Consider the following 27,044-nt stretch of genomic DNA (forward strand, 5'->3'; position numbering starts at 1 on the left):
TTCTTAGTAATGCCTTTCGGCCTTACCAATGCCCCATCGACGTTTCAGAGTGTGATGAACGACCTGTTTCGACCACATCTGCATCGGTTTGTATTGGTGTTTTTTGACGACATTATGGTTTACAGCTCGAATATGAAGGAGCACCTGCAACATCTCGAAGTTGTCCTCAAGTTACTTCATCAAAACAAGTTCTACGCCAATATGAAGAAGTGTTCGTTTGGACAGACCAAGGTTGCTTATCTCGGGCATGTGATATCGCGGGAAGGAGTAGCCGCTGATCCTGATAAAATCTCAGCGATGGTGGAATGGCCTGAGCCTAAGACAATCACAGAATTAAGAGGGTTTTTGGGGCTAACAGGCTACTATCGGCGGTTTGTGCGAAACTATGGGCAAATAGCAAGACCATTAACGGAGTTGCTCAAGAAGAATGGATTTGTGTGGTCGTTAGCAGCAACAGAAGCGTTTCAAGCTCTCAAACAAGCCGTAACAAGCTTACCAGTACTGGTGCTACCCAATTTTGAGAAGGAGTTTACCATTGAAACGGATGCATCAGGAGTAGGAATTGGAGCCGTTCTGTCTCAGGAGAGAAGACCCGTGGCTTTCATCAGCCAAGCATTTTCATCTCAAGGCTGCATCAAGTCGGTTTACGAGAGGGAATTGTTGGCGATTGTCAAGGCAGTTACCAAGTGGAATCACTATTTGACAGGAAGGGAGTTTGTCATTAAAACTGACCAGAGGAGTCTGAGGCATCTCTTAGACCAGAAGGCGGTATCAACGGTGCAACAGAGGTGGGCTGCCAAACTCATTGGTTTGAATTACCGCATAGAGTATAAGCCTGGAGTGGAGAATAGGGTGGCAGATGCCTTGTCCAGGAGACCACCCAACGAAACCTTGCTTCAAATTACTCTGGTGGCTCCCCTGAATGTAGACAAGAAGGAACTCATGACGCTCGTTAGGAAGGATGAGGAGTTCGGTGAGATTGTAAAAGGTTTGGAAAGGTGAGAGAAGGTAAAGGAGGGTTACAGTTTAGAGAAGGATGTGTTGTTAAAAGAAGGTCGCTTGGTTATACCTTCGGGATCTCCCTTCATTCCAAGGCTCTTGGAACAGTTCCACTCTGGTGTTGTAGGAGGACACGAAGGGGCGTTGAAGACGTTTAAAAGGCTGAGTCAGGAAGTGTATTGGAGGGGTATGAGGAAGGATGTGGTGGAGTATATAACAAAGTGTCAAGTCTGTCAAGAGAACAAGTATTCCACTTTATCTCATGCATGCCTCTTAGCTCCTTTACCCATTCCGTCTCAAATTTGGTCTAATATCAGTCTAGATTTTGTGGAAGGGTTGCCTAAGTCCAAAGGATACAATGCTATTTTGGTGGTGGTGGATAGGCTATCTAAATACAGTCACTTCATTGGTCTGAAACATCCGTTCACTGCTAAAACCGTGGCTGAGGCATTTATAAGAGAGGTAGTGAGGCTGCATGGGTTTCCAGAAACAATTGTATCTGATCGGGATAGGGTGTTCTTAAGCAGTTTTTGGTCGGAGTTGTTCAAGTTGCAAGGATCATCACTTCACAAAAGCACGGCGTATCACCCTCAAACAGACGGTCAGACGGAGGTCGTGAACCGGTGCCTTGAAACGTACCTGCGATGCTTTGCGAGTAGGAGACCAACCTCGTGGTTTCAATGGCTACCATGGGCGGAGTACTGGTATAACACTTCTTACCACTCCGCAACCCTAACATCACCTTTCCTTGCAGTCTATGGCAGGGAGCCTCCGAAACTGTTGCGCTATGGAGACACACCTACTGTCAATGCGTTGGTGGAAGAATTGTTGAAGGACCGTGACAGTTTGCTGGTGGAGCTGAGGGAGAATCTGGAGTTAGCTCAACAGAGGATGCAGAAGGGAGCGAATAAGCACCGTAGGGATGTGAGTTTTGTGGTAGGTGATTGGGTGTATTTGAAGCTGAGGCCGTATCGCCAACAGTCGTTAGTTCAGAGAAGGAATGAGAAACTAGCACAGCGTTACTTTGGTCCCTACCAAGTGTTTGAGAGGATTGGGAGAGTCGCCTATAAATTGAAGTTGCCGGCTCAGAGTCAGATTCATCCAACCTTCCACGTTTCTCAACTGAAGAAGGCGGTCCCTAATGGTCACACGGCTTCAGAGCTTCCTCCAATACTCACACCAACGTTGGAGTGGGCAACCGAGCCTGAAACTATCACGGATATCCGCAAGGATGTCAATACGAAGGGTGGAACTGAGGTTCTGGTGAAATGGAAGGGGTTACCAACTGCAGAATCCACTTGGGAGCCTCTGTCAACCCTAGTCGACCAGTATCCAGACATTAATCTTGAGGACAAGGTTAGTTCACTTCGGGAGAGTATTGATAGGCTGAGAATTCCCTTAGCGTTCATGAAGAAGAAGTTGAGGACTAAGGGGAGAAGAGCTAGACAATGGGAGAAGAAGCAGGTCAATGAAAGTGGCTAAAGTCAGACTTAAGGAAGAGAAGCTTCAGAGTGAAGAAGAGGGTTCACTTGTTATGTTATTTCAATGCACTGTCGTTTTAATATTATAAGTGTGTATTTAAGTGGAACCTGAAACAGTAGGGTTTCCTATCTTATGAATCAAGTATTAATCTCTTAATCCTGTCTCTTTCTATCCTTCTATCTCTTCTCTTACCTTATCTCTAATCATTTCTATTTCCTATCTCTTCAAGTTAAGTCCCGACTTAACAGAAGATCAGGGATTCACTGTCGAATTTCACAAACATATCCGAACCTAAAGCGTTGGTGGTTTAAAGGGACAGGGATTGTTGAAACAGAGAAAGCAAATACATTGAAGGAGATGAAATACTGGAGAAGGAGAAGAAGGAGATGAAGAAGACGTACTGGTGGATTCAAGTCGGAGGTTCGTAGGCGATGACGGTCGGAGAATTGGCCGGACGAAGGCATGATGATTCTTGGAGATGAAGAGATTCGTGTAAGAGATATAAGAGTGACTGCATTTTTTTTTTGTTAAGTGTGAAGTCGAGGGATTTGAGTGAGAGGGTTTTCTTGTTTTTTCCTTTTTTTTGTCTAACAAATAACTTTTAATAAGTTAACTATACTGAAACAAAATATGAAAATATTTTGGGGTTAAAATTTTCACCTAACCCGGGAAACCCAAATATTTTGGTGCCAAACAATTCAGCTATCCTAGGAAAACCAAATATTATTTGATTACGTTTGGTTTCTTAGTTAAATATATTTATGAAAGCATTTTGAAAAGAAAACATATGTTTTATAATTTGATTTTAAATTAGTAATAAAAAAAGACACAGTTTATACAAATAGCTCATGGATAAATTGTGGCAGCTTGTCATGGTTCAGCCACAATTTTAATTTGTGGCCACTTAGTAACGTATATGTCGTGACCATAACGTAGAAAATGAAGTTGCGTAAAAAACGAGACCATTTCGTGGTTAATTAAGCCACGATTAAAACACGAATATGTTACGTATTTCATTATTTTTAATTTCGTGGCATTTTGTGACTTTTTCGTGTCTAAATTGAAAAGTGCCACGTACTGATCGTGACTCTTTCATGGCTATAGGAGAAATTTCTACTAGTGAAAAAAAATAATAATAATAATAATCTGAATACTAGAAGGAAGAATGAAACGTAGGATCTATTATCTTATTATATAATGTTGGGTTTTTAAATTTAGTAACTAACAAGATTTTGACATGTGTCAACTTATCAATTTCAGATTTTAACATATGTAAAAGTTAATATGGTTTTGTTAATTTCTTCTAATTTCTCAATATTGATTGGTAGGTCATAAACCCTTCTTTTTTTTTGCAAACATAATGAAAAATACTTAGGTTCAACCTTTGTATTCACCACCTCTCCTCTCAACCAGAATATTCCATCTAATATTTTATTTAAAAAATAAATCAAAATTAAATTAAAAAGCAAAACAAATTATGAAAACAAATTCTGTATACTTTTAATTAAGGAAATTTAAGTATTGGATTGGTTTAGATCTTTAAAATTAGAACAAAATTATGTGTCGGTTTGGGTTTACAAATAAGGTGATTAGTGTTTAGATTTTACAATTAAAGCGAATGATATGTCGGCTTGGGTTTACAAATGAAGTGGTTAGGGTTTTAATTTTACAATTAAAACGAAATTATATGTCGGTTTGGTTTAGATTTTACAAACGAAATTATTTTACAAATGATGTAGTTAGCGTTTATATTTTACAATTATAACGGAATTATATTTTGGTTTGGGTTTACAAATAAGATGGTTAGGGTTTGGATTTTACAATTAAAGCGAAATTATATGTCGGTTTGGGTTTACAAATGAAGTGGTTAGGGTTTAGATTTTACAATTAGAATGAATTTATATGTCGGTTTGGATTTACAAATGAGGTGTTTAGGGTTTAGGTTTTACGATTAGAACAAAATTATATATCGGTTTGGATTTATAAAAGAGTGGTTTAAATTTTTAATTTTATAATAATGTATACAGATTTTATTTTCTTATTTTATAAGGGGGTGAATGAAGAGATTCACCCCTAGGAGTGAACCTAAGTATTGTTCAAACATAATTGTTACCATTATTCATTCAATCCCAATGGGAGATAACAAGTAGAAGCTCATCAACCTAATGGATGGATAAAATAGGCTAATCAAACACAAGCTTACAACAAACATAGATAGATAGATTGAAAAAACATAAATCGTTGTTGATAGATCCATAGGAGCTCAAAGACTGTGACACCTTGGTTTGCGGAAATGTTTAAAATAATTGATTTGGCCATATATGTCACCAAAATGCACTTATTTTTTCGGTCAAGAGTCCTGAGAGAACTTCATGATGGGTGATCGTTACGCATTCACCTTAAGTTGTACTACTACTAATACAAACTGGTATGTTGCAAATATATGTATTGGTCTTTTCTCAATATCTTACATGTTACAAACACACTGCTTAATCTTACAAATATTGGACCAGAAACACAACAGACAAATTATTTAAGCCCACGCTTAACTTGCGTTTTTTTGGGGCATCCAAAGTTGAAACATATCAGAATATGTTTATTCATCACAAACTCTTTGATTTGTCGTTTAACCTTAAGTTATGCAACTATAAATGTGTATTGAAAAGAGGAGGAGGTTGGACGCAAGGTTATCTTCCCAAGGGAGAAAAGCGGAGCCAAGGTTCTCTCCATGGTGGAGGAGGTTGGACGCAAGTTTCTCTCCATACGGGATAAGGGTGGAGCCAGGGTTTTCTCCATGGTGGTCATACATTATTCTGATGTTTAATTAGTTCAGACGTTACATGACAAAACCAATAATTTACAGCACAAGAAAAGTTTTTAAAGCCTCCCAGATGTAACAAACCAGCCATCCAATATAGGTGGATCCATGGGCCGGGAATAGATGTATGCCCCACGTAGGAAGGTGGGCCCATGGACTAAGAGTGGACATGGGCTCTTTTTAAGCACAATGGCGGTTGAGGCGTTGCATAGACAGGCTATATCATGGTGTGTCAAACACACTTCCACAAATACATTGTGAAATTTAACATTAGTTACTATCAAAAGATTATTCGACGTTAGAAAAAGGTTTTCACTTTCATTGGTTGTCGGAGCAAGCCATTTTGAGATAGCAAAAAGACGTGAACATGCTCTCTCCACACAGGAGGAGGGCAGAACCGAGGTTCTCTATGGTGGAGAAAGTTGGACACAAGGTTATCTCCCCAAGGGAGGAAGGTGGAGGAGGTTGGACGCAAGGTTATCACTCCAAGGGAGGAAAGCGGAGCCAAGGTTCTTTACATGGTGGAGGGGGTTGTACGCAAGGTTCTCTCCATAAGGGATGAGGGGGGAGCCAGGGTTTTCTCCATGGTGGTCATACATTATCGTGATGATACATCATTGATTAGTATATTATGTAATATATTTTTTATTCAAAATGGTTTTTGAGCCAACAATTTTAGTAATTAAAAATCTATGCAGAAGTGAAAGTAAAATAGTTGGCTTAATGTGTTCATATAGACATTTTCTAGGTGGTGATAAAGAATATATTTGTAACATAGAGTATATTTAGGTGTAAAAAAAATACACTTTTAATAGTAACATACATAAAAGATTTGTAAATGGATATAAATCAGTGTATTATAACAAAAATAAAATTTATAAATAACGTACAACAAATTTCAATATATTTTTGTTAACTTTAATTTAATTTATAAAATTTTAAACCCGCACATCGGGCGGGTCCTCATATAGTATTAGATAAAGATAGCAAAAACTATTGTTTGAATAATATATCAAAGAATATATATATATATATATATATATGTTATATATAATTACCTAAATGGATGATTATCTATATGAAATTCAAGAAAAGGCCATCTGAATTTTATTATAAAAAAAAAGAACACAAGAAAAGTTTCTTGAGCATGCAGATCATAAACATATATGAGCTCTAATAGTAGCTGTTCTCTTGTTGTTTGAATGAAATGTTCTCTTTTGGTTCTCCTCACTCTGCTACTTTTTATTGATCCTTAAGTCTGCTGATCTCACCGCACTACAACAAATATGTACATTGATAGCAGACGGATATAGCTCATTTTCCGTCACTGCTATGAAAGATGAGATTTTTTTTCGCTTACTTTTTAATAGCATCTTATTAACGCTATGATAGGAAAATTATGTAGCGGGAAACAAAAGTGACTTTTGTCCGCCAATACTTAGTGAAATTATTCACTTAATCGCCAAATAAAAAAAAAACCCAAAAACTCGACACACTCTCTCTCTCTCTCTCGTTACAACCTAAGCTCAACCTAAGAAGATTTCTTCTTCTAAATTCTCTGTGTGTGCTCAAATTCTTCTAAATTTCTTATCAATTCTTCAGTTTTATCGCCGTTTGTGAAAAGCCCCAATTTCGCCGTTTGTGAAAAGCCCCAATTTCGCCCTAAATCTCCATATCCATCGCAATTGATAGCTCGAATCCATTTTTGAGGCATGTCTTTCTTCTTCCTCCTAATTTCGTTATTTGTTTCGATTATTTGTGATTTCAAACAGCTTTTGATTTCGATAAGGGTCAGATTTAGTTATCTGTTTTGTTAGGGTTCGATTTATCTAGATTTATTTCGTTATCTGTTTTTTAGGGTTCGATTATTTACAGATTTTGAGAATGTGGAGTTTCGAATCCATCTGTTTTGTTAGGGTTCGATTATTTACAGATTTGACTCAAAAATAGCTTTTGGATTTGAGTATTTGCGCCTTCATAAACTGAACGATTTTTTTTTTTTCCCAAGTGTTGGTGATTGAAATGTTGGGGAACTGAAGCTTCTCATTTCTCTGTACTCACACAACAGGTTAGTATCACTCAACCAATAGTTAAACATTATTATTACACACGAATATTGGTGATTGCTATGTTTTGTCCTTTGAGTCTGATTCGTATAAATAGTGATTAGATTAGTGAGATTTTACACAGTTAGATATTGGTTTAAGAGCATCTGTATGTGTCTGAAGTAGTGCAGTATTGTCTGAATTGTTGCTTAATGTGAGCTTTGTATAATATGTATCTCTATTTTATCTATAAAGGTTAAAATTTATATTATAACATATAATGTTGGACAAGGCATGGGTGCATCTATGCAGGTAAGGAATTATATTTCATAATTAGGTTTTATTTTGGGTTTGGATACTTTAAGATGTTCTTTTAGTTATGATTTTTTTCTTTAATTATCCATTGAAGAGCTGATCCTGGTTATAAAAGTGGAGCTTGGAAATTTGTAAGGGATGTGTCTGCGGCTTTAGGTGACATAGAAATGATAATATGTCCTTGTAAAGACTGTCGTAATGTAGTACGACAGTTAAACAGTGTTGTGGTTGAGCATCTTGTAATAAGAGGGATGGATGAGGCATACAAGGTGCATAGTGATTGGTATCATCATGGAGATGTGAAGTCAGTAGATGAATTTCAAAGTAAACCAACTCAGTGGAATGAGGAAGTTTTTGAGTTATATAAAGCTGCTGAATTTTTTGATCAAGAGTTGGCTTTTAGAGGTGACTTAGCTGACCAACCTGTGGGCGACTTAAGTGAGATTGCAGAGGGTGAGGACCAACAAGAGGATGAGTTCCTTGCAAAGATCCGGGATGCTGAAACCCCACTATACCCTAGCTGTTCAAACCACAGCAAGTTATCGGCTATTGTGACTTTGTTTAGGATTAAGACACATAATGGCTGGTCGGATAAGAGCTTCAATGAACTGCTTCAGACATTGCCAAGCATGTTGCCAGATGGTAATGTCTTTCACACATCATTGTATGATGTCAAGAAATTTTTAAAGAGCTTTCATATGGGATATGAAAAGATCGACGCATGTGTTAATGATTGCTGCCTCTTCAGAAAGAAGTTAAAGAAGCTTGATAAATGTCCCAAATGTAATGCTTCACGGTGGAAGACTAATAAGCGGACTAATGAGGTAAAGAAAGGTGTCCCACAGAAAGTATTAAGATATTTTCCAATTATACCAAGGCTGAAGAGAATGTTCAGATCAGAGGACATGGCTAAGGACTTACGGTGGCATTACACTAACAAGAGCACTGATGGAAAACTTCGACATCCAGTAGATTCTGTTACATGGGCTCAGATGAATGAGAAGTATCCTTCATTTGCAGCTGAAGAAAGGAACATACGGCTTGGGCTGTCCACAGATGGATTTAATCCATTCAACATGAAGAATAGTAATTATAGTAGCTGGCCTGTGCTATTGGTAAACTACAATTTGCCTCCTCACCTTTGTATGAAGAAGGAGAATATAATGTTGACATTATTGATTCCTGGTCCACAACAACCAGGTAATAATATTGATGTCTACCTAGAACCTCTTATTGAGGATTTGAATCATCTGTGGAAGAATGGAGAGCTAACGTATGATGCTTTTAGTAAAAGTACATTTACTCTAAAGGCAATGCTTCTCTGGACCATTAGTGATTTTCCTGCGTATGGAAATCTTGCTGGTTGTAAAGTAAAAGGTAAAATGGGATGTCCTATGTGTGGGAAAAATACTGATAGTATGTGGTTGAAGTTTAGCAGGAAACATGTCTACATGTGTCATAGAAAAGGTTTGGCTCCAACACACAGATATAGGGAAAAGAAGACTTGGTTTGATGGAAAAGTTGAGCATAGGAGAAAGTCAAGAATTTTAACTGGTCATGAAGTTCATCAGAATCTGAAAAACTTCCAAAATGATTTCGGAAATGTGAAAAAGGCTGGGATGAAGAGAAAGAGAACTGTCTATAAAGAACCAGTGTTTGACAGTGATGATGATGAAAGTGAATCCGATGAAGATGAGGAAGTAGAAGTAGATGAAGATGAGTTATCAAGGTGGAAGAAAAGATCCATTTTATTTACTCTGCCTTATTGGGAGGATCTACCAGTACGGCATAATTTGGATGTAATGCACATAGAAAAGAATGTGACTCACAGCATTGTATCCACATTGTTGCATTGTGGAAAATCTAAGGATGGTCTTAATGCTCGTAAGGATCTTCAACATCTTGGTCTAAGAAAAGAGTTGCATCCTACCACAAAAGGAAAGAGAACATATCTTCCAGCAGCACCTTGGTCTTTGTCCAAGAATGAGAAGAAGATTTTTTGCAAACGACTATTTCATTTTAAAGGTCCAGATGGATACTGTTCTAATATTTCAAGAGGAGTTTCAGTAGAAGAGTGTAAGGTAGGAGGTCTGAAATCACATGATTATCATGTCTTGATGCAACAGCTTCTCCCGGTTGCACTTAGAGGATTGTTACCAAAAGGTCCTAGAACAGCAATACTACGGCTATGCGCATTCTTCAATCATTTGTGTCAGAGAGTTATTGATATTGAGGTTATTACAGTATTGGAAGCTGAAATTGTAGAAACGCTTTGTATGTTTGAAAGGTTTTTCCCTCCAACCTTCTTTGATATCATGGTACACTTGACTGTTCATCTAGGAAGAGAAGCTAGACTAGGAGGACCTGTGCATTTTAGGTGGATGTACCCATTTGAGAGGTATATGAAAGTTCTAAAAGATTTTGTAAGAAATCCTGCAAGACCAGAGGGTTGTATAGCAGAGTCATATCTTGCAGAAGAAAGCATGCTGTTTTGTAATGAGTTTCTGAAAAAGACAACCAATGTAGAAGAAAAACCTGAGAGGAATGTAGAGTATGTGAACAGCTCTATATTAGAAGGTCGTCCAATATCAGCAGGAACGTCATTCACTCTTACTGAAATGGAGAAGAATATAGCCCATCTTGCTGTCATTCAAAATACAGCTGCCTTTGATCATTATGTGGAGTAAGTTACTTGTGTATTTCATTCCTTATAAATTATAAGGTCAAAATTATGCTGCTGATAGTTTCTTTTCGTATTTATGATTTGGTAGTATGCATTTGCAATATCTACAAGACTCAAATCCAAGGTGTAGACGTGATGCAACATATTTATGGTCTATGCATTCTAAGAATTTTGCTGCTTGGTTAAAAGGACAGGTGAGTAAAGTTATGAATTTGATGAGTCTGTTTATAAATCTATAGTAGACTCATTCATAATTTTGATTAGTCTGTTTAATTTTGTAGATATCTATTACTTCTGATGGACATGAAGACATAGTTAAATGGCTAGCATATGGTCCACGGTGTACTGCAAGGTCCTATACTGGTTATATAGTTAATGGACAACGTTTTCACACATACTCACTTGAAAGGCAGAGTCAGAACAGTGGTGTTTATTATGAGGCAACGGCTATGTGTAGATCTAGTGCTAAGGATACTTCACAAGTAGTTGATTTGGTGTCATATTATGGGAGAATTACTGACATCATATTGTTGGACTACCATGTGTTCTATGTGCCGATATTTAGATGTAACTGGGCAGTAAAAGGTAATGGAGTTAAAGTGGAAGATGGGTTCACACTTGTTAACTTAAATCAGAGCCAAGTAAGCTTTCAGAAGGATCCGTATATTCTAGCATCTCAAGCAAAGCAAGTATTTTATTCAAGTGAAGATGGATCAAGTTGGTCTGTTGTTATGAGAGGTGCTTCAAGAAGATATAGTAAAGAAGATGTTCAGTCTGGAAATGCAGATATAATTGGTCCATTGCCAGTAGATGTTGACATGGATACTGAAATGGATGAAGCTGAATATGCTAGATCTGATTGTGAAGGCATATATGTGCAAGAGTAGATTCTTGATTCATTTATATATATATATATATATATATATATATATATATATATATATATATATGTTTTTGTTTATGGTTGATGTTTGTTGAATGTTGTAGATTTTATGATGTATTCTATTATATAAGTTCTACGTGATTAAGTTTCTGTTCTAAGTGATTAATTTTCTGTTTACGCAGGTGAATTAAAATGGGTGGAACTAAAAAGAAGGTTGGAGGGAAGAAGGGTGGAGGAAAAAGAAAGAGAAAGTCTAAGGATGATGACGAACCTGAGTTTATTTGTACTGTGGAGGCCCAACCTGTAGCAACAGAACAGCATGTGGAGGCCCAACCTGTAGCAACAGAACAGCATGTGGAGGAAGAGGAGCATCATTCCGAAGAACCACAAACTCAACAGCAACCAGAAGAACCAGTAGGAGAGTTTGTGTTGTCTGAAGAACATGAGCAGCCTGCTACGCGTAAAAGAAAACGAGGACCAACAAAGATGAAAAACCTAGCCAAGGATCCATCTGTTAGAGTGAAAGTTGATTACAATGTACTTGGAGTAGCGGTTGGTCCAGGGTCAGTCAAGTTGGCATCATATGTAGGGACATTGATGCGAGAACACATCCCTATCAACATACCTAACTGGAAGAAAGTGAGTCCAGATCTTAAAACACTTCTCTGGAGATCTGTTCAGGTAACAAGAATTTTTTTTTGTTTTTAAAAAGTCTCTCAATTGAACATGTTTACTTTTATAGTTATGGTGTGAGTGTAAGTGAATGCAGGCAAGGTTTGAGCTTGATGAAGATTGGCAAAGGATATCTGTGATTCACCAGATGGGACATTTGTGGCGATCACACAAGTCTGTCACGGTGAAGGCTATAAATTTGGCTGCAAATAACCAAGAGAGGATGAATTTGAGACCACCAAATATTGGTCCTGTTGATTGGCAAAAATTTGTCAAACTCAAAACTAGTGCTGCATTTAAGGTAATTACTTGTGATTATAATTGTTTAGTAGTTGATTGGTGATTAGTAATTAACATGTTTCATTATTAGGCCGTGAGTGAGAAATATAAAGCAAAAAGAAAGAATCAGATACCTCACACCACTAGTCGTAAAGGGATCAGCAGACTAACAGAAGAAATGGCAAGCATATATACTACAACTATGTTGTTTATTATTATACATAGTGCTTGTACTGTTACTGAAATTTTGTTTTCTGGAACAGAAAGCTGAAAGTGAAGATCCTTCCAGCGTGACAAGACTAGATGTTTGGATCAAGTCTCGCACCAAAAAGGATGGTACACCAGTAGATACGAATGCAGCTGATTTGATTGTAAGTCTGAATAGAGTTGTACACCAGTAAATAGTGTGTTATCGACTAGTAAAACCTGAAACTGTCTTTATGTTTTTCAGCAAAAAGCAGCTGAAATTGGTGGAAGTGATGCTCCAGCATTTTTAACAAATCCAGATGAAGATCACCTCGCCAAGCTTTTAGGACCTGACAATTCTGGTAGGCTGAGGGCAATGGGTAGAGGCATGAGTAAGACCAAATTAGCTTGTTTACAAATGCAGAGCAAGTGTATGGCTGAAATGGAAGAGCGGCAAGTAAAATTAGTAAAACAGGTCAATGCCTTGGAAAGTGAACTTGGCAGAATCAAGAATCAGGTTAGATACTTAAGAGTTCTCTACTATTCATCAGCCAGTTAGAGTAATATAAATTGATGTTATTTTTGTTTATGTTACAGAGACCAGAAGCTGAAATGGATGAAAACTCAGCTGCAAGAGTAACATATTCTTACTTCTTTTCATATCAGCTAAGTGATTCTTCTTAGTGTCGTTTATGATTCTTAGTTGCTCATGAAATTGTTGCAGAGTGTAAACAAAAGAGCACATCCTAAGTGTGTGTTTGTTGATTGGTCTGACATTGATGAAAATGTTGGTGAGGGTCGGATTCTTTCTTCTGATCCGGATGACATAGTGAATGACTGTCGTCTTGGCCCTTATGATCTCAAAGTGTTAGTTGAAGCTGCATATAAACCAGATGCATTTCTATGGAGACCTGCACAAAAGATCTTTCATATGAAAGAAGCTGTTGGACATATAATCGCATGGCCAACTGATAAGTGTAGACTGGTAGACAACAACATCCAAATGGAAGACATTGCCCCTATGGTATTTATAATTTCTAGCAATGTGTTAGCAATGTATTACCCCTGTCTATAATGCTAATTAATTATATTGGATTTGTTTACTGATTGTGTTTAACAGGGTATACAAGGAAACAAATGTAAACTATTGGATTTGTCTAAGGGTGACGTCATTGTTGCTGAGGGGCGTTGGGAGACACAAGAACCAAGTGCGTTGGTTAACGGAATTCCTCTTGGACCAAAAGCAGTTAAAGTATTTGTGGATTCAGTAAAGCAGCCTGATACATCACTATGGAGACCTACAGCTGAAATGTCATTTCTTGAGGACTGTTTGATGGCTTACGTATCTTGGCCCCTGAGTAAGGTTGATTTTGAAAATCCCTCAACTCCAACTGGTCAGAATGCTACATCACATGCTTCTTTGTCTGCATCAAAGGCCAAGTCTGCAGCCACAGCTTCTAAGTCTGCTACAGAGTCCAAAACTTCAGCAACAGCTTCAAAGGCTGCATCGCAGGCCAAATCTGCATCTATGTCTTCTAAGTCTGCATCTGGTTCTGAGTCTCCTGTTGATGATGCAACGGGTCCAATATCACCAATAAAGAATACTTTACCATCACAGTCTCCTCTCAGGAAGTCTCCAGTAAGTGTTTTCATATGTTATGAAGTTGTTTTTGTTAATTATATGATGACTGATGGTTTATATTGTAAACATGGCAGCGCATTAATAAAGTTATTTCCAAGGAGAATAAGAAGTGCAAGTTGATGGATTTAACTGAAAAGAATAGGGTTGTGGCTGAAGGACGATGGGGAACAAATGATCCAGAACATAAGGTTCACTTTACTCGCTTGGGTTCTAATGCAGTTAAAGTGTGGATAGATGTTGTGAAGGTGAAAAATGTAAAAGTTTGGAGGCCATCCGATGAAATAGAGATTATTGAAGATGCACTTAGCTCCTGCATTGCTTGGCCAGAGAACAAGGTCATTATGTCTTAAACTGATGGTTTTATTGTGTAATGTTAAGTACTTGAGATTGCTTGTTTATTTTGGATGTTCTTGAGACTTTGATGGTAAACTGATGTTCTTGAGACTTTTGTTATGTATTTTGGATCTGAGACGTTTATTAATCAGATTTTATGAGATTTTATAAAACAGGTTATGTGTGCTATAATCACATATCAGAAAATGCTATAAAAGTACAGGTAAACGTTATGATAAAAGAATATACCATAGCACAGTAAACAAGATAAAACAGCATTTCGCAACAGCTATATTAGATATGTATAACATAGCACGAAAAATTAAATATTGTATAAATTTTTGCAAAATTATAATCTTGATAATACAGCAGTTTATTAGAGCTATGCTATAAAACTATAACATAGCACGAAAAAACAAATGTTGTATAAATTTTTTCAAAATTATGATCTTGATAATATAGCAATTTCTTAAAGCTATGTTATATTTTTATAACATAGCATACGTAATAAGTGCTATTGTATATGGGGTACATATAATAACAGTGCCCTAAAACAGCGCTCATGAAAACGCTATCAAAGACCTATGATAGCGTTTTTCTCTGGTTAACAATGTGCATATTTGTTGTAGTGCCGTTTCCAGCTCTTGTGAAAGGAAATGTGGAGGAATCAATATCTCGTATCCATTTAGAATCAGAATAGGTTTCTATCTTGAGCAGTCATACAAAATTGAATATGTTAAGTCTACCTTTATTCTAGGGAAGGTCGTACGTCCCTTTTCTTTCCATAGTCGGCAAGGAAGTTGTGAATGTTTTTTTTAGAAATTCTCTTCTTCCTTCTTCTTCTTTCCCCCAAATTTTGTTTCCTCATTAATTTTTGTCTTCTGGTTTTAATTGTTAATTGCTACTGCATAATCCCTTCTGTTTTTTTGGATATTGATAGCAAAACGTGACTTTGAGGAACATGATTTGTAGGCAGCAAATGAGCCATATGGAAGAAAAAGATTGGTGTTTGTTCTTAAGGAGAAAACATATCTTTTTTATTTGTTCCTAGAGGAGAAGGAGGCATGTAAGATCCCTCATACAAAATGCCGTATGTTACAATTTACAAAAGCCTGTAAGTGTTTTTGATTTGTAAAATAATTCTTTGAAAATATCATTTGTAGAGGTGTGATTTATAAATTGGATTTCTAGTGTAAAAATGTATCCAAAGTCTCTCAAAATCTCCCAAAATCATTAGTATGTGATTTTAAAGAAAAAGAAAGTTATGTTTTCAATAACAGTTGATTTTATATGATTTTAAATAATTATTGTTTGAATAACAAGCAATTTTAAGTGATTTTGAGTGATTTTATAAAAATGTCATTTTCAATAACAGGTGATTTAGAAAGGGATTTTAAATTTCCAAGTTGAATAACATGTGATTTCAAAAAAAAAATTAAAATCCATCAAAATCATGGTTTGAATACACCCCCCTTAGAATTTTGATAGATTTTAGGGAAGTTGATATGATTTATGGTAAATTTTTTTGTAATCCTTCAGAATCCTAAAACTTAATAAAATCCAAATCCACAAACTGTTTTGAATAACAGTGGATTTTAAAGTAGATTTTTTAATCATCAGTTCAATAACAATGGATTTTAATGTACTTTTAAAAATCTATGATTGAATAACATAGAATTTGTAAATTTTACATAAATCACTTAAAATGTCAAATTAAATATTATATTATTATTACATTAAAATAAATTTAAATTAATTTAAAGAAACAAATGTCATAGGAATATTGTATGGTGATGGAAATAGTCTCTTTTTGATTTTGTCTTCCATATCATCTCTTTATGACACCAAACGAATGGTTTTGGAATCTCATCATAAGTGATTTTTTTGCCTCGAGTACCTTGTGTATTGAATATAATCCAATCCGTGAATTTATTTTTTGTAGTCGTCGAAGGAATCATACCATCATTCTCAGGACCATCCTCATTGTAGTATTATTTAGGTATAACCTGTTTGGTAATTAATGATACATGGAATTATTTGCAATTCTCAAATAATTAAATAATCTAAATAAAATTCAAGCTAAAGATAAAAATTAAAACAGTTTCGTTTATACATACCCTAAAATCAAATTCATGGATATGAACGATCATAGTGTTCCTGCAAATATGACAATCCAAGTATAAATAAAATTATTATTAAATCAACTATAAATGAAAATACAATCGATATATGCATTCTGATTATATAAAATAATACCTGATATTATTTAGAAACAAATTTCTTGATTGATTCTTCTGCTCCATGATACCTACGTCAAATAGTTCTTATTATTATATATTATTATATATGAAACTATTTACTTAATTCTTTTTTTTTTTGATATTCCATTAGTATGGTTATTTGGGTACAATAACATTAAAAAGTATTCAAAAAAAACATTGTCCAATAACTTTTGGTTTAATTTTGGTTATCGATAATCATATCCAAACCGATCCGAAATCCGAATTATCCGAACCGAAACCAATCCAAATTTTATAAATACCCAAATGGATGTTAGAGTCAATATCCAAAAATCCAAAATCCGAAAGTCCGGACCGAATCCGATCGATATCCGAACTTCCAGGCCTAAAGGTGATCCTAAATAATTTACTGATTTAGAAGTAATGTGCAATAGACCAGAAACTAAAGCCATCAATATTATTTGGTTTTTGAAGTAGTTTTTGTTTTAATTTTTGCAATAATCTGTTTTGTTGTCATGCCACTCGTGATTTTGAAAGAAAAAACAAGTTTTCCTATAAAAAAAAGAATATAGTTTCCGAGTGTTTTTAACAACTTCAAAGAAAAATGAAAATCCATATTTTTTTGGGGTTTTCCCTATAAAACTATGGATCACTTTTCTGTTTTCTACTTTTTTGTCAAAGAAAAATATAATACATCAACATAAACCCAAAACAAAATAAACTTCCATTCAAGTTTTTTAAAAACAATATATATATTCTACAAACTCAAAATCAAAGAAATCAAAATTTTTTTAAAAAACCATTTTAAAACTACAACCATTAATGGCCTAAATGAATTTGGTTTACACCAATTTTTCTCATATGAAACCACTAAAAGTCATAAGTCGCATGCATGTCTTTTATAAGAATTAAGCATATGCTATTTGGACTTTTTTTTGTTTTTGGTAAGAATATGCTATTTGGACTTTGGAGTTCTAATTTTTAGCATTTTGATTTTATTGAAAAAAGTATCGGACATTTTGTTTTAAAGGACCGCTCATATAATTCTGTGTATTCAGTACTTTTTTGGTAGAAGACTTGGGGTATTTGAGGAGTTTTAAAATTATAAGTGGAGTGGATTAACTCTATAGAGCTCATTAAAATGTATAAATCCTTATACAGTAACTGTAAAACGCTATTACGAGAGAAACACTCTCAAATCATATAAAATGTTGATAATTATTTCTAACAATGAACAGAGAAAAAGAACTCGACTAGACTACAATTGGAAATGGAAGCCATCTAATCTCTACGAACTCACAACTGGATAAATTTAACAGTGGTAAATACTCATAAACCATAAAAGACAGGATTGAAGTAGACAATTTTGGAGCTCGTTGGCCACAAATTTTTTGGTTTAACATGAATGTTTTTTTCTTAACCTGGTGGCCATTTCATCTGTCGGCCTCCGAGGACGTGCAGATGAAGATGGTAAACAGATTGGCCTGGATGAGAGGAAGTTAATTCAGTTAAGTGTATGATGATGAGGATGATAATGATGTTTGATTGGATGGAAAAGAAAAGACTTACAGGCTTCAACACCGTTGTTGATAACCACACGAACCCGTCCAGGATGCCTTCTTTCTCTGCAACAATCTTTGACGCGTGTAGAAGTTGGCCAAGAACATCGACGTGTCTTGGTTCAGCCTGCGATAGCGTTTTAGGGATTAGATAAATTCTGGTAAAATCTTTATCTGTTCCACCAAATGAAAAGCTTAATACTCTTTTTCACATGATTTTTTCACTTGTTCCTCGTGTTATCGGTCTACTACGAACACAGGCAGGCAAAAGATAAAGCAGCATTTTCATATATTGATCAGAAACACTCGCATAATACTAGTCATTACTCGTTACAGAACACAATCATATTGTCCTCAAGATGAGATCTCCAAGAGCACATTAAACATCATTTAAATGTTGAAATCTAAAAGAGACTCACATTGCCAAGCATGGTCAAGCCATCTCTAAACTTGGGGATAACCAAAACATGAACAGGAGCCTGTGGATTTATGTCTCTGAATGCCTAAACGTTCTCATCTTCATAGACAATGTCTGATGGAATCTCTTTCGCTATAATCATGTCAAATCTAAAAACCACAAAATATGAAGATAGGATAATTTCAACTCCACAATTTCATAATTCGGATGTAAAAATCTCAATGCGACGTGAACGACAAAATCAAAAATTAAGAGAAACCATACATGGTCGGAGCTCTGGTGTCAGCAAGAGAAGCTGCAGCTTTCGCAGCGGCCTCTTCATTATGAGCAGCACGAGTAGAGCAAATGAATCTACACAATCGATTAAACCAAAATCAGCTCAAATTCCAATAATCCACATAACACATAACACAAAAAAATCTCACCTAGAGGAACGAGTATAAGGTGTTATCTTTGCGAATAAGAAAGCTCTCAGAACCAAAGAAAACTGAATGATCCGTATTAATCAAAGGAGTTACAGGAAAAGGAATATATAGTAGACTAACAACTTAGCTCTACCTCCTAAAAAACCTGCAACTTATTCAACTACTCCGTTAACAACGGAAGACACAACCCTACGACTTGACCACTTCAAACTTAACATAAAAATACTTAAGACTCGATAAAACATCTTTTACTTCATAAGGAAGAACCCTAATCAATTCCCCAGTGGAGTAGCAAATTCTCGAAGCCGCTCTCACAGACTGAACAACCTTCCCTGCCGTAGAGAAGTTCCTGAAAGCACGAACAACCTCAACGCTATTTGCAAATTCAACATCACACCACCATCAATTCGAGAGAGAGAGGTAAAGAGTTTTACCGAAGCAGCAGCATAGAAGAGGAAGTGACAGCCATTGAAGAAGCTCTGCTGCTTCGTTAACCGTTTCGATCAGACCTTTTCTTCTGAACATTTTTCGAACAAACGACGTCGTTTTAAAAAGTTGTGAGCAAACGACAGCTTATTGAAACTTTATATTTCGTTCACAAATTAGAGATTGAGAGAAGGAAGGAAGGAGACAAACAATGGCGAATTTGATGATGAGATTACCAATTGGCTCAAGGAGCTTCTCCGTTTCAGCTTCTTCATCCAACAACGGTAACGATCAAACTCACTAATCCATATTAGACAGTAGTTTATTAAAAATCTAAGCTTGAGCTAAACCTGAGTCTCTGTGTTTTTTTTTTTAAATTTGATTATCAGGATCGCCGCCGGTGATCAGAGGATCAAGCGGCGGTGGTGTAGGTACGATGATAGTGGAATTACCGTTGGAGAAGATACGGAGACCGTTGATGAGAACTAGATCCAATGATCAGAACAAAGTGAAGGAGCTTATGGATAGTATCAGTGTAATCGGTACTTCAAGTTCCGGTTAAGTTACTCGGTTTATCCAATTTCTGATTTCAAATTCTTGCTTCGATTCGTGATTCAATATAATTGATGAATATAATATTTTTCTTCGTTTTGTGAACAGATTGATGTGATTGAAGTTGATGGAACTTACTATGGTGATTGTTCTTAAATTTTATTGATTCTTTCTGATTTCTCTGTAATCAAATTAAGCCTTTTAGACTCGATTGTTGCAGGGTTCTCGGGTTGTCATAGGTACGAGGCGCATCAGAAGCTAGGCCTTCCGACTATACGTTGCAAAATCCGCAAAGGAACCAAGGTAACAATTGTTGTGTACCCTTTTTTTTTCCTATGTCAGAATTCAGATTTGATTTACAATAGATCTTCTTTGGTTGCGACAGGCATCATCTTCGCTGAGAGAATGTCTACTTTTGTAGTATATTTGTATGGTAAGGGGTAGTCGAGAGAGTGTGAATGAAAGTGTTGTGGTTATCTTTTAATTAAAATAAGAACTCTGTACAATCTCTGTGATAGATTTGGTAATCTAAGTATAAAGTATTAAGGACTAGATGAAAAGGTTTCAAAATGATACATTGTTGAGAACAAATTAGGAAGGTCTTAGAAAAAGAAAAAGATAAATAAAGTTGAAGAAACACAGTTTATGAAGTTAGTTTTTGCTGATTTTTCGCGGGAGCCGGGAGGCATTGTAGTGGAGGTACCGCTTCCTTCAAACTAAGTCTGAAACAATGTCAAATCTAGTGATGGACGAGAAGATGATCAGTACGAGGAAGCAGAGTTTCAGCGCCGTTCAGTACGAATCATATTTTGTTCGGTTGCTGTCAACAATCATGTATCAAACGGACAGAGGCACCAACGCATAGCCCAATTGTTGTTGCCATTTTTGCATACAACGACTACTTCTTCACCAATTCACGTAGCCATAACTCAGGGAAAACGATCAAATCAACACTTATGGGTTGACGTAGAAGCTCTTTCAAAGACATAAATGACTTTACTTCGCCATATCCCCTTCGCAATACTATTTCAACACATTCTCACAATACCAAATTAGATATTATCTACTTGATACGACTGTTAATATTTACGTATTGGATGTTTTTAACTTGAAATCTTTGTTTGACTTTAAGATTTTCAGCTTTGATCTTTTTATTATGATTGTGTTTTTCGTTTACTAAAGTTTTGAGTTTTTAATGTGCAACTATTATGTAATTAAAAGAATAAAAAACGTTTGTGTTTGTTTTTACTTTTTAGTTACCAACTTTGGAAATTGGAATAATAATAAATTTAGTATAGTTCTCAATCTCATAAGTATAAATTGCTAGGTGGCAGATGCTTATTGACGGACACATATATGATCACGTCGTTGATTTGGTTTGGTTAACGAATCTTATTCACAAACTAATTGTCACACCAAAAAAAGACGAGTGGGGGATTATTTTTTTCGTCACACTTAATAAAGTCTAATTATCTTTTCTGATTTCAATCATGGGAGACATTAAAACATAATCACGTTTCAATGGACCCAATTATTAAATTATTTACGTCAATTATAACAAGAAAAACAAGAAAAACAATTAATGGAGTTATCATAGACTCATAGTCATAGCATTCTACTTGTTTTTTTTTTCTTTTTCTTTTTTGGGTTTTTGTAGTTTCTTATGAAGAAAATTGATGCACACATTTATATTATGAAGATACATATCACCTTTTAGTCTCTTACTAATGCCTTCGTTTAAAAATTAAAACTAACATATCTTACTCGTGTCAGAGTAATATGGATTTTAAATTTTCCAATATTGTTTCTAAGAAAAAAAATGCATGTGTGAATTTTATGCTACTATATATTTACGTACGTACAACTGGAAATGTTCAATTGATATAGTATGTAAAACACAAAACAAAAGACAGTAGAGATGACAAGAGACAACACATTACACAAGACAACTCCATCTTCCAACCAATCTTGTCATGCCCAACGTCCATTTATTACTACTTGTTAGCACATCCATTGCAATGATCCTTTTGTTGTATGTTGTGTTCTGTTTTAATAGAATGAAGCATATGTTTGTCCAAAAAAAAATATTATGAACTTACTTTCGGTGACTAAAAAAAAAAGAACTTACTTTCATGACGATGGCATCTCCTTTTGGAATTTCCTTAAACATATTATAAACTTTAGATTTCTATATTCATGAAATCTATCCCAAAGATCATCTAGATTTTAATTTAATTCAACCATAAACACTTTCATAGAGAAGAAGAAACACTAACCTTGATCCATTGCTTGGTTATGCTTGATGATGGATCCAAGTCTTCAAATTGATTTTCTCCTTCCTTTGACCTTTCTCTCTTATGATTCCTTTGATGGACAAGGAATCCACACTCTTCTCTTTCTATGTTTTCTTTTGTTGTTCTTTTGTTTTGTTACGACATATTAAAATGATGTTCGCTCACTTCTTATATGTGACCAAAAGTCACTAGTGAACCATCACTTACTTAACAGCCACTTAATAACATATGTATAATGACCTTTCATGTAATTAATATAATACTGCAGATTAATTACACATTATCATATATATACGAATAACATAGAAAGATATTAACTATATATATTGGTAAGGAAGGAGGGTTATCAATACACCCAATTCTAATCATTAATCGAAACTGATCCATCACGGTGTCGTCTTATATATTAGAATTCATAAACGTTTTTATGAACTTGAACTTTACAATTAAACCGAATGACACATAGGCCACATAGAATATAAATATTCTTACATTCTCCCACTTGGCTTCTGTGTCAACTTGATGGTTCAATAACTTTAATGCGCGCTTTTATATCAAGATCATTTGATCTTTATTGAAACAACTCTTCTCGTTTTTTTTCTATCATACAATATAATTCACTAGTAGTCCCATACCCACTAGCATCCTAGCAACAATCAACAACAGCGGATAACCAAGAAAACAATTCCATTAATCCAATAAGAATTCCAACAATAATAATCCAATAACCAATAATGCAATAATCCAGACCAACAATGAAATAACAAAGTTCCAACATCCTACAATGTTCTACCAACTCAATACTAGCAACCTAACAATCGATAGACCACAATCAATCAAGCCTCTAGAACATCCTCCTCCTCATCGCTTTTGATTCCACGATCACACTTTGCCTTTACCTGCACACCACAAACAACAATTAAGATGCGTAAGTATTATCACATATACTTAGTGAGGCCGTCCTCCCATCTACTAGTTTATACACACAAGCATATGAGACCCTCATGTTTAAGCAAGCAAACAAAACACAAGCAATACATCAAACCAAGAAAACAAGTCTCGGATAAGACTAGTGTCGACCGATGCTACACAATAAGGTGTCGATCGATGCCTCTTCTGCAGACACGATCTGCGTGAACACGAACGTCGAACTTCCATTTCAATCCACCTCGAAACCGTCTCAAACTCACCCAAACACCTCAGGAATCTCTGGTAATCACGAAAACAACGAACCCAAGCAAGCAAACACCACAAACAACAAAGAAACACCCAAACAAAAGAGATCTCATGCTTAGATCAACCATGGTCAAGCACTCACCTCAAATACAGGAAGATTGGATTGAGAAATCGATGGAAACAACACCTCCAGGAGCTTCTCTTTCGTTCCCAGCAACAGCTATCCCTTCTATAGCCACAGATCTCTCCAAAACACCAAGAACAAGCCCATAAACTCACAGAAACGTTTTCTCTCCTTTTTCTCTCTTTTTTCACTCAACGGCGACAACAAAACTCTCCCAAAACCCTTAATTCGTCGTTTAGTCACTTATAAATACGATTTAGGGATTCTAATTGAACCAAACCAAACCAAACAGCAATTAAAACAAACCCGACCAAACCGAAACACGTGGTGTCGATCGATACACCAAGGGTGTCGATCGACATCCACACCAAAACCACAACATTTAGTTCGCGGATGTTACAATTCTCCCCCACCAATAAGCATTCGTCCTCGAATCCCGCAACACCGTCCATCCGTCAAGGACCTCCATGCCACCATCAACACGACCCGCACGTCCTCCGACCGGACTAATCACCGTCAGCCAAGGTTTCTCGTGCACTGTCACAACAGCCCGCACACCTCTGACTGAACCATGAGGTCTCCCTCTAGCCAATATACTCACATCAAAGACACTATTTGCTCACAACTCAGTGCTACCCCCGTCCGTGGTCGCAACCAACGAATCATGCTGGCTCGCTATCAGGCCAACCGCCTTAAGCTACGGCATCCAGGAAGTCACTCACACACACTCCCCCCCGCTCTCGGGTCACAACCCTCGAGACATACCGGCTCACTGCCGAGCCGCGGCTCACAGCTACGGTATCCAGGGAGTCTCAAATATCCCGCTCTGGGGTCGTCACCCTCGAGCGCGCTCTCGGATCATCATCCGAAGCATCATACCACTCCCACTCTCTGGCCACAAAGTCCATCGAGCTATCGGTATCACATGAGTTAGGCCCACACGGCCTTGAGCAAAAACAAATCTGATGCCATCGAGTAGGGCTGGGCATTCGGGTAACCCGTTTGGGTTCGGGTATTACCCATTCGGGTTCGGGTAAACGGGTTTAAGAAATTAGAACCCATTGAGTATTTTTAGATATATGGGTTCGGTTCGGTTTGGGTACTATCGGGTTTGGGTCGGTTTGGGTTACAAATTTTAGAATCCGATTATTACCTGAACTACCGGGTACCCAATCTACCGGGTACCCGAACTACCGGGTACCCGAAAAAATATAATTAAAATTAAATAAATTTAGTTAAAGTTTGACTTATGTGATAAAATATTTTAGATATTTTGATTATTTTTGATATTTAGGTATAAAACTAAATGAAATATTCAAAATTATAATCATAAGTTTAGGGTAATTGCATTATATTAATAATAAATATTATAAATATATTTATATGTTTGGGTTTATTGGGTACCCAAATGGGTACCGGATATTACCCGACCCTAACCCGAACCCATGGGTATTAGAAAATAGAACCCAATAGGGTTTTATAGGTAAATCTGAACCCAACCCGAACCCGGTTTTTCGGATCGGGTTCCGGGTTGGGTATTCGGGTACGGTTTTTATGCTCAGGCATCGAGTATCTCCCGGCTAGATCGACATCAACACTTCCCACAAAAATTCTCTTTTTAGAAACTTTCTAAATCTGGAAACCTCCTTTTGTGGAAATTTTCTATTTATGGAAACTTCCAAAAATAGAACCCGAGCTATTTCTCTTGTTCCCATGACAACAACAGTCAAACATAAAGAAAAATACTCATTTCATTAATCTCAAAAATGTCATAATCGTTACAACCTCAACGAAAATACAACAGAAGAAAAAGATACAACAATCCAAGTCATCCACTTGCATTCCGAGCACCACCTCATCTTGGTACTTAGTCGCACAACCAACCACCCCTAAGCAACCAAGTATCAAGAGAGATGGGCTGGAATACTCCGTACCCGCTCCAGCCACGGACTACAACTTGGACCCGGCTAGACAAGCTAAAGTCGCGGCATGCTTCTCGAACTACTTCTTAAACCTTGCCTTCATCCTCGCCTCGGGCTCCCAAGTCTGCTCCTTTACCCCATCACAGTCCCACAGGACTCTCATCAAAGAAATCTTTTTCTTCCGAAGTTCCTTGACTCTCCTCCCGAGTACCCTCAACGGTCTCGCCTCCAAAGTCATACTGGGCTGAAGATCCTCAGGAATCTTAGGCAACAACCGATCACCCTCGTAAAGACACTTCCTCAGCATCGACACATGAAATACTTTGTGGAACGCACGCATAACCTCAGGCAACTCCAGCCGGTATGCCACTTGTCCCACCCGCTCAACCACTCTGAACGGACCCATGTACCTCGGACTCAACTTAGTCTCTGACAATGACCTGTTCGGGCCCCATAACATGGCCATCTTGAGGTACACTCTATCACCAACCTGAAACTCAAGATCCTTCCTCCTCTTATCAGCATAGCTCTTCTGCCGATCCTGAGCCTCCTTCATGTTCAGCCTTAGAACCCGAATCTTCTCCAAGGTCTCCTGAACAAAATCCGCACCATATATGCTCCTCTCCCCCACCTGAGTCCAACATAATGGTGTACGACACGGCCTCCCATACAAAGCCTCATAAGTAGCCATCCCAATACTAGCCTGGTAGCAGGTGTTGTAAGCAAACTCCACCAAGCTCAAATGATCTGCCCAATGACCACCCCAGTCCAACACGCACATCCTCAGCAAATCCTCTAAAATCTAGATCGTCCTCTCTGACTGACCATCCGTCTGAGGATGGTAGGCTGTACTCATATGCACCTTCGTGCCCATCTCTGCCTGAAACTCCTTCCAGAACACCGAGGTGAACTTGGAATCTCTATCAGACACAATACTAGCAGGCACACCATGCAATCTGACTCTCTCCCTCACGTACTTCTTGGCCAAAACCGCTGCTCCATCAGTTTTCTTGATGGCCAGAAAATCCGCAGACTTAGTCAAACGGTCCACAATGACCCAAATTGCATCAAACGTCCTCGACACAGGCAAACCCACCACGAAGTCCATCGTGATCAAATCCCACTTCTACTCTGGAATGGGCAAACTCTGTAATAATCCACCCGGAACCTGATGCTCCGCCTTCACTAGTTGGCAAGTGTCACACTTTGCCACCCAGTCAGCTACGTCCTTCGACCGATGCTACACAATAAGGTGTCGATCGATGCCTCTTCTGCAGACACGATCTGCGCGAACACGAACGTCGAACTTCCGTTTTAATCCACCTCGAAACCGTCTCAAACTCACCCAAACACCTCAGGAATCTCTGGTAATCACGAAAACAACGAACGCAAGCAAGCAAACAACACAAACAACAAAGAAACACCCAAACAAAAGAGATCTCATGCTTAGATCAACCATGGTTAAGAACTCACCTCAAATACAGGAAGATTGGAGTGAGAAATCGATGGAAACAACACCTCCAGGAGCTTCTCCTTCGTTCCCAGCAACAACTATTCCTTCTATAGCCACA

At 37.1% G+C, this 27,044-nt stretch overlaps 1 protein-coding gene, 1 long non-coding RNA gene and 3 pseudogenes across 6 annotated transcripts; 3 read left to right on the forward strand and 2 right to left on the reverse strand.

The window, feature by feature from the left end:
- Nucleotides 1-6,640: 6,640 nt before the first annotated feature.
- Nucleotides 6,641-14,510, forward strand: LOC104700195 (uncharacterized). 2 transcript variants are annotated; one of them, XM_087497342.1, is made up of 11 exons: nt 6,641-7,009; nt 7,308-7,367; nt 11,408-11,906; nt 11,995-12,198; nt 12,268-12,357; nt 12,440-12,547; nt 12,628-12,879; nt 12,960-12,998; nt 13,087-13,386; nt 13,483-14,001; nt 14,079-14,510. In XM_087497342.1, the coding sequence occupies exons 3-11, from the start codon at nt 11,418-11,420 to the stop codon at nt 14,352-14,354; spliced, it is 2,277 nt and encodes a 758-aa protein (XP_087353468.1). In that variant the 5' UTR covers nt 6,641-7,009; nt 7,308-7,367; nt 11,408-11,417; the 3' UTR covers nt 14,355-14,510. The 2 variants fall into 2 exon arrangements, with proteins under 2 accessions (XP_087353468.1, XP_087353469.1); XM_087497343.1 differs by lacking the exon at nt 7,308-7,367 and having other exon boundaries at nt 6,726-7,009.
- LOC147924106 (uncharacterized) lies at nt 7,734-10,851 on the forward strand (annotated as a pseudogene). The gene is made up of 3 exons (XR_015587779.1): nt 7,734-10,342; nt 10,431-10,536; nt 10,624-10,851. The product of XR_015587779.1 is annotated as an uncharacterized LOC147924106 (transcript).
- A 3,328-nt stretch (nt 14,511-17,838) lies between the features above and the next one.
- LOC104757434 (14 kDa zinc-binding protein-like) lies at nt 17,839-19,527 on the reverse strand (annotated as a pseudogene). Its single transcript, XR_015587175.1, has 6 exons — nt 19,414-19,527; nt 19,206-19,328; nt 18,819-18,905; nt 18,556-18,703; nt 18,147-18,263; nt 17,839-18,061 (listed from the first exon to the last, which is right to left on the reverse strand). The product of XR_015587175.1 is annotated as a 14 kDa zinc-binding protein-like (transcript).
- A 9-nt stretch (nt 19,528-19,536) lies between these two features.
- Nucleotides 19,537-20,509, forward strand: LOC104757433 (sulfiredoxin, chloroplastic/mitochondrial-like; annotated as a pseudogene). The gene is made up of 5 exons (XR_015587174.1): nt 19,537-19,689; nt 19,795-19,962; nt 20,066-20,099; nt 20,178-20,260; nt 20,343-20,509. The product of XR_015587174.1 is annotated as a sulfiredoxin, chloroplastic/mitochondrial-like (transcript).
- A 1,239-nt stretch (nt 20,510-21,748) lies between these two features.
- Nucleotides 21,749-22,395, reverse strand: LOC104757435 (uncharacterized). Its single transcript, XR_762428.3, has 2 exons — nt 22,234-22,395; nt 21,749-22,001 (listed from the first exon to the last, which is right to left on the reverse strand). It is a non-coding gene; the product is annotated as an uncharacterized LOC104757435 (long non-coding RNA).
- Nucleotides 22,396-27,044: the final 4,649 nt, after the last annotated feature.

This window comes from Camelina sativa, chromosome 17 (genome assembly GCF_030686135.1).
Source record: "Camelina sativa cultivar CO46 ecotype springtype chromosome 17, ASM3068613v1".
NCBI classification, from domain to species: Eukaryota; Viridiplantae; Streptophyta; class Magnoliopsida; order Brassicales; family Brassicaceae; genus Camelina; species Camelina sativa.

What these genes read in the sequence shown, in the direction of transcription:
- LOC104700195 (XM_087497342.1), top strand. Translation starts at nt 11,418, where the DNA reads ATGGGTGGAACTAAAAAGAAGGTTGGAGGGAAGAAGGGTGGAGGAAAA. An exon ending in ATGAAAACTCAGCTGCAAGA is followed by an intron (nt 12,999 to 13,086) that starts GTAACATATTCT and finishes AAATTGTTGCAG; the next exon opens with AGTGTAAACAAAAGAGCACA. An exon ending in TGGAAGACATTGCCCCTATG is followed by an intron (nt 13,387 to 13,482) that starts GTATTTATAATT and finishes TGTGTTTAACAG; the next exon opens with GGTATACAAGGAAACAAATG.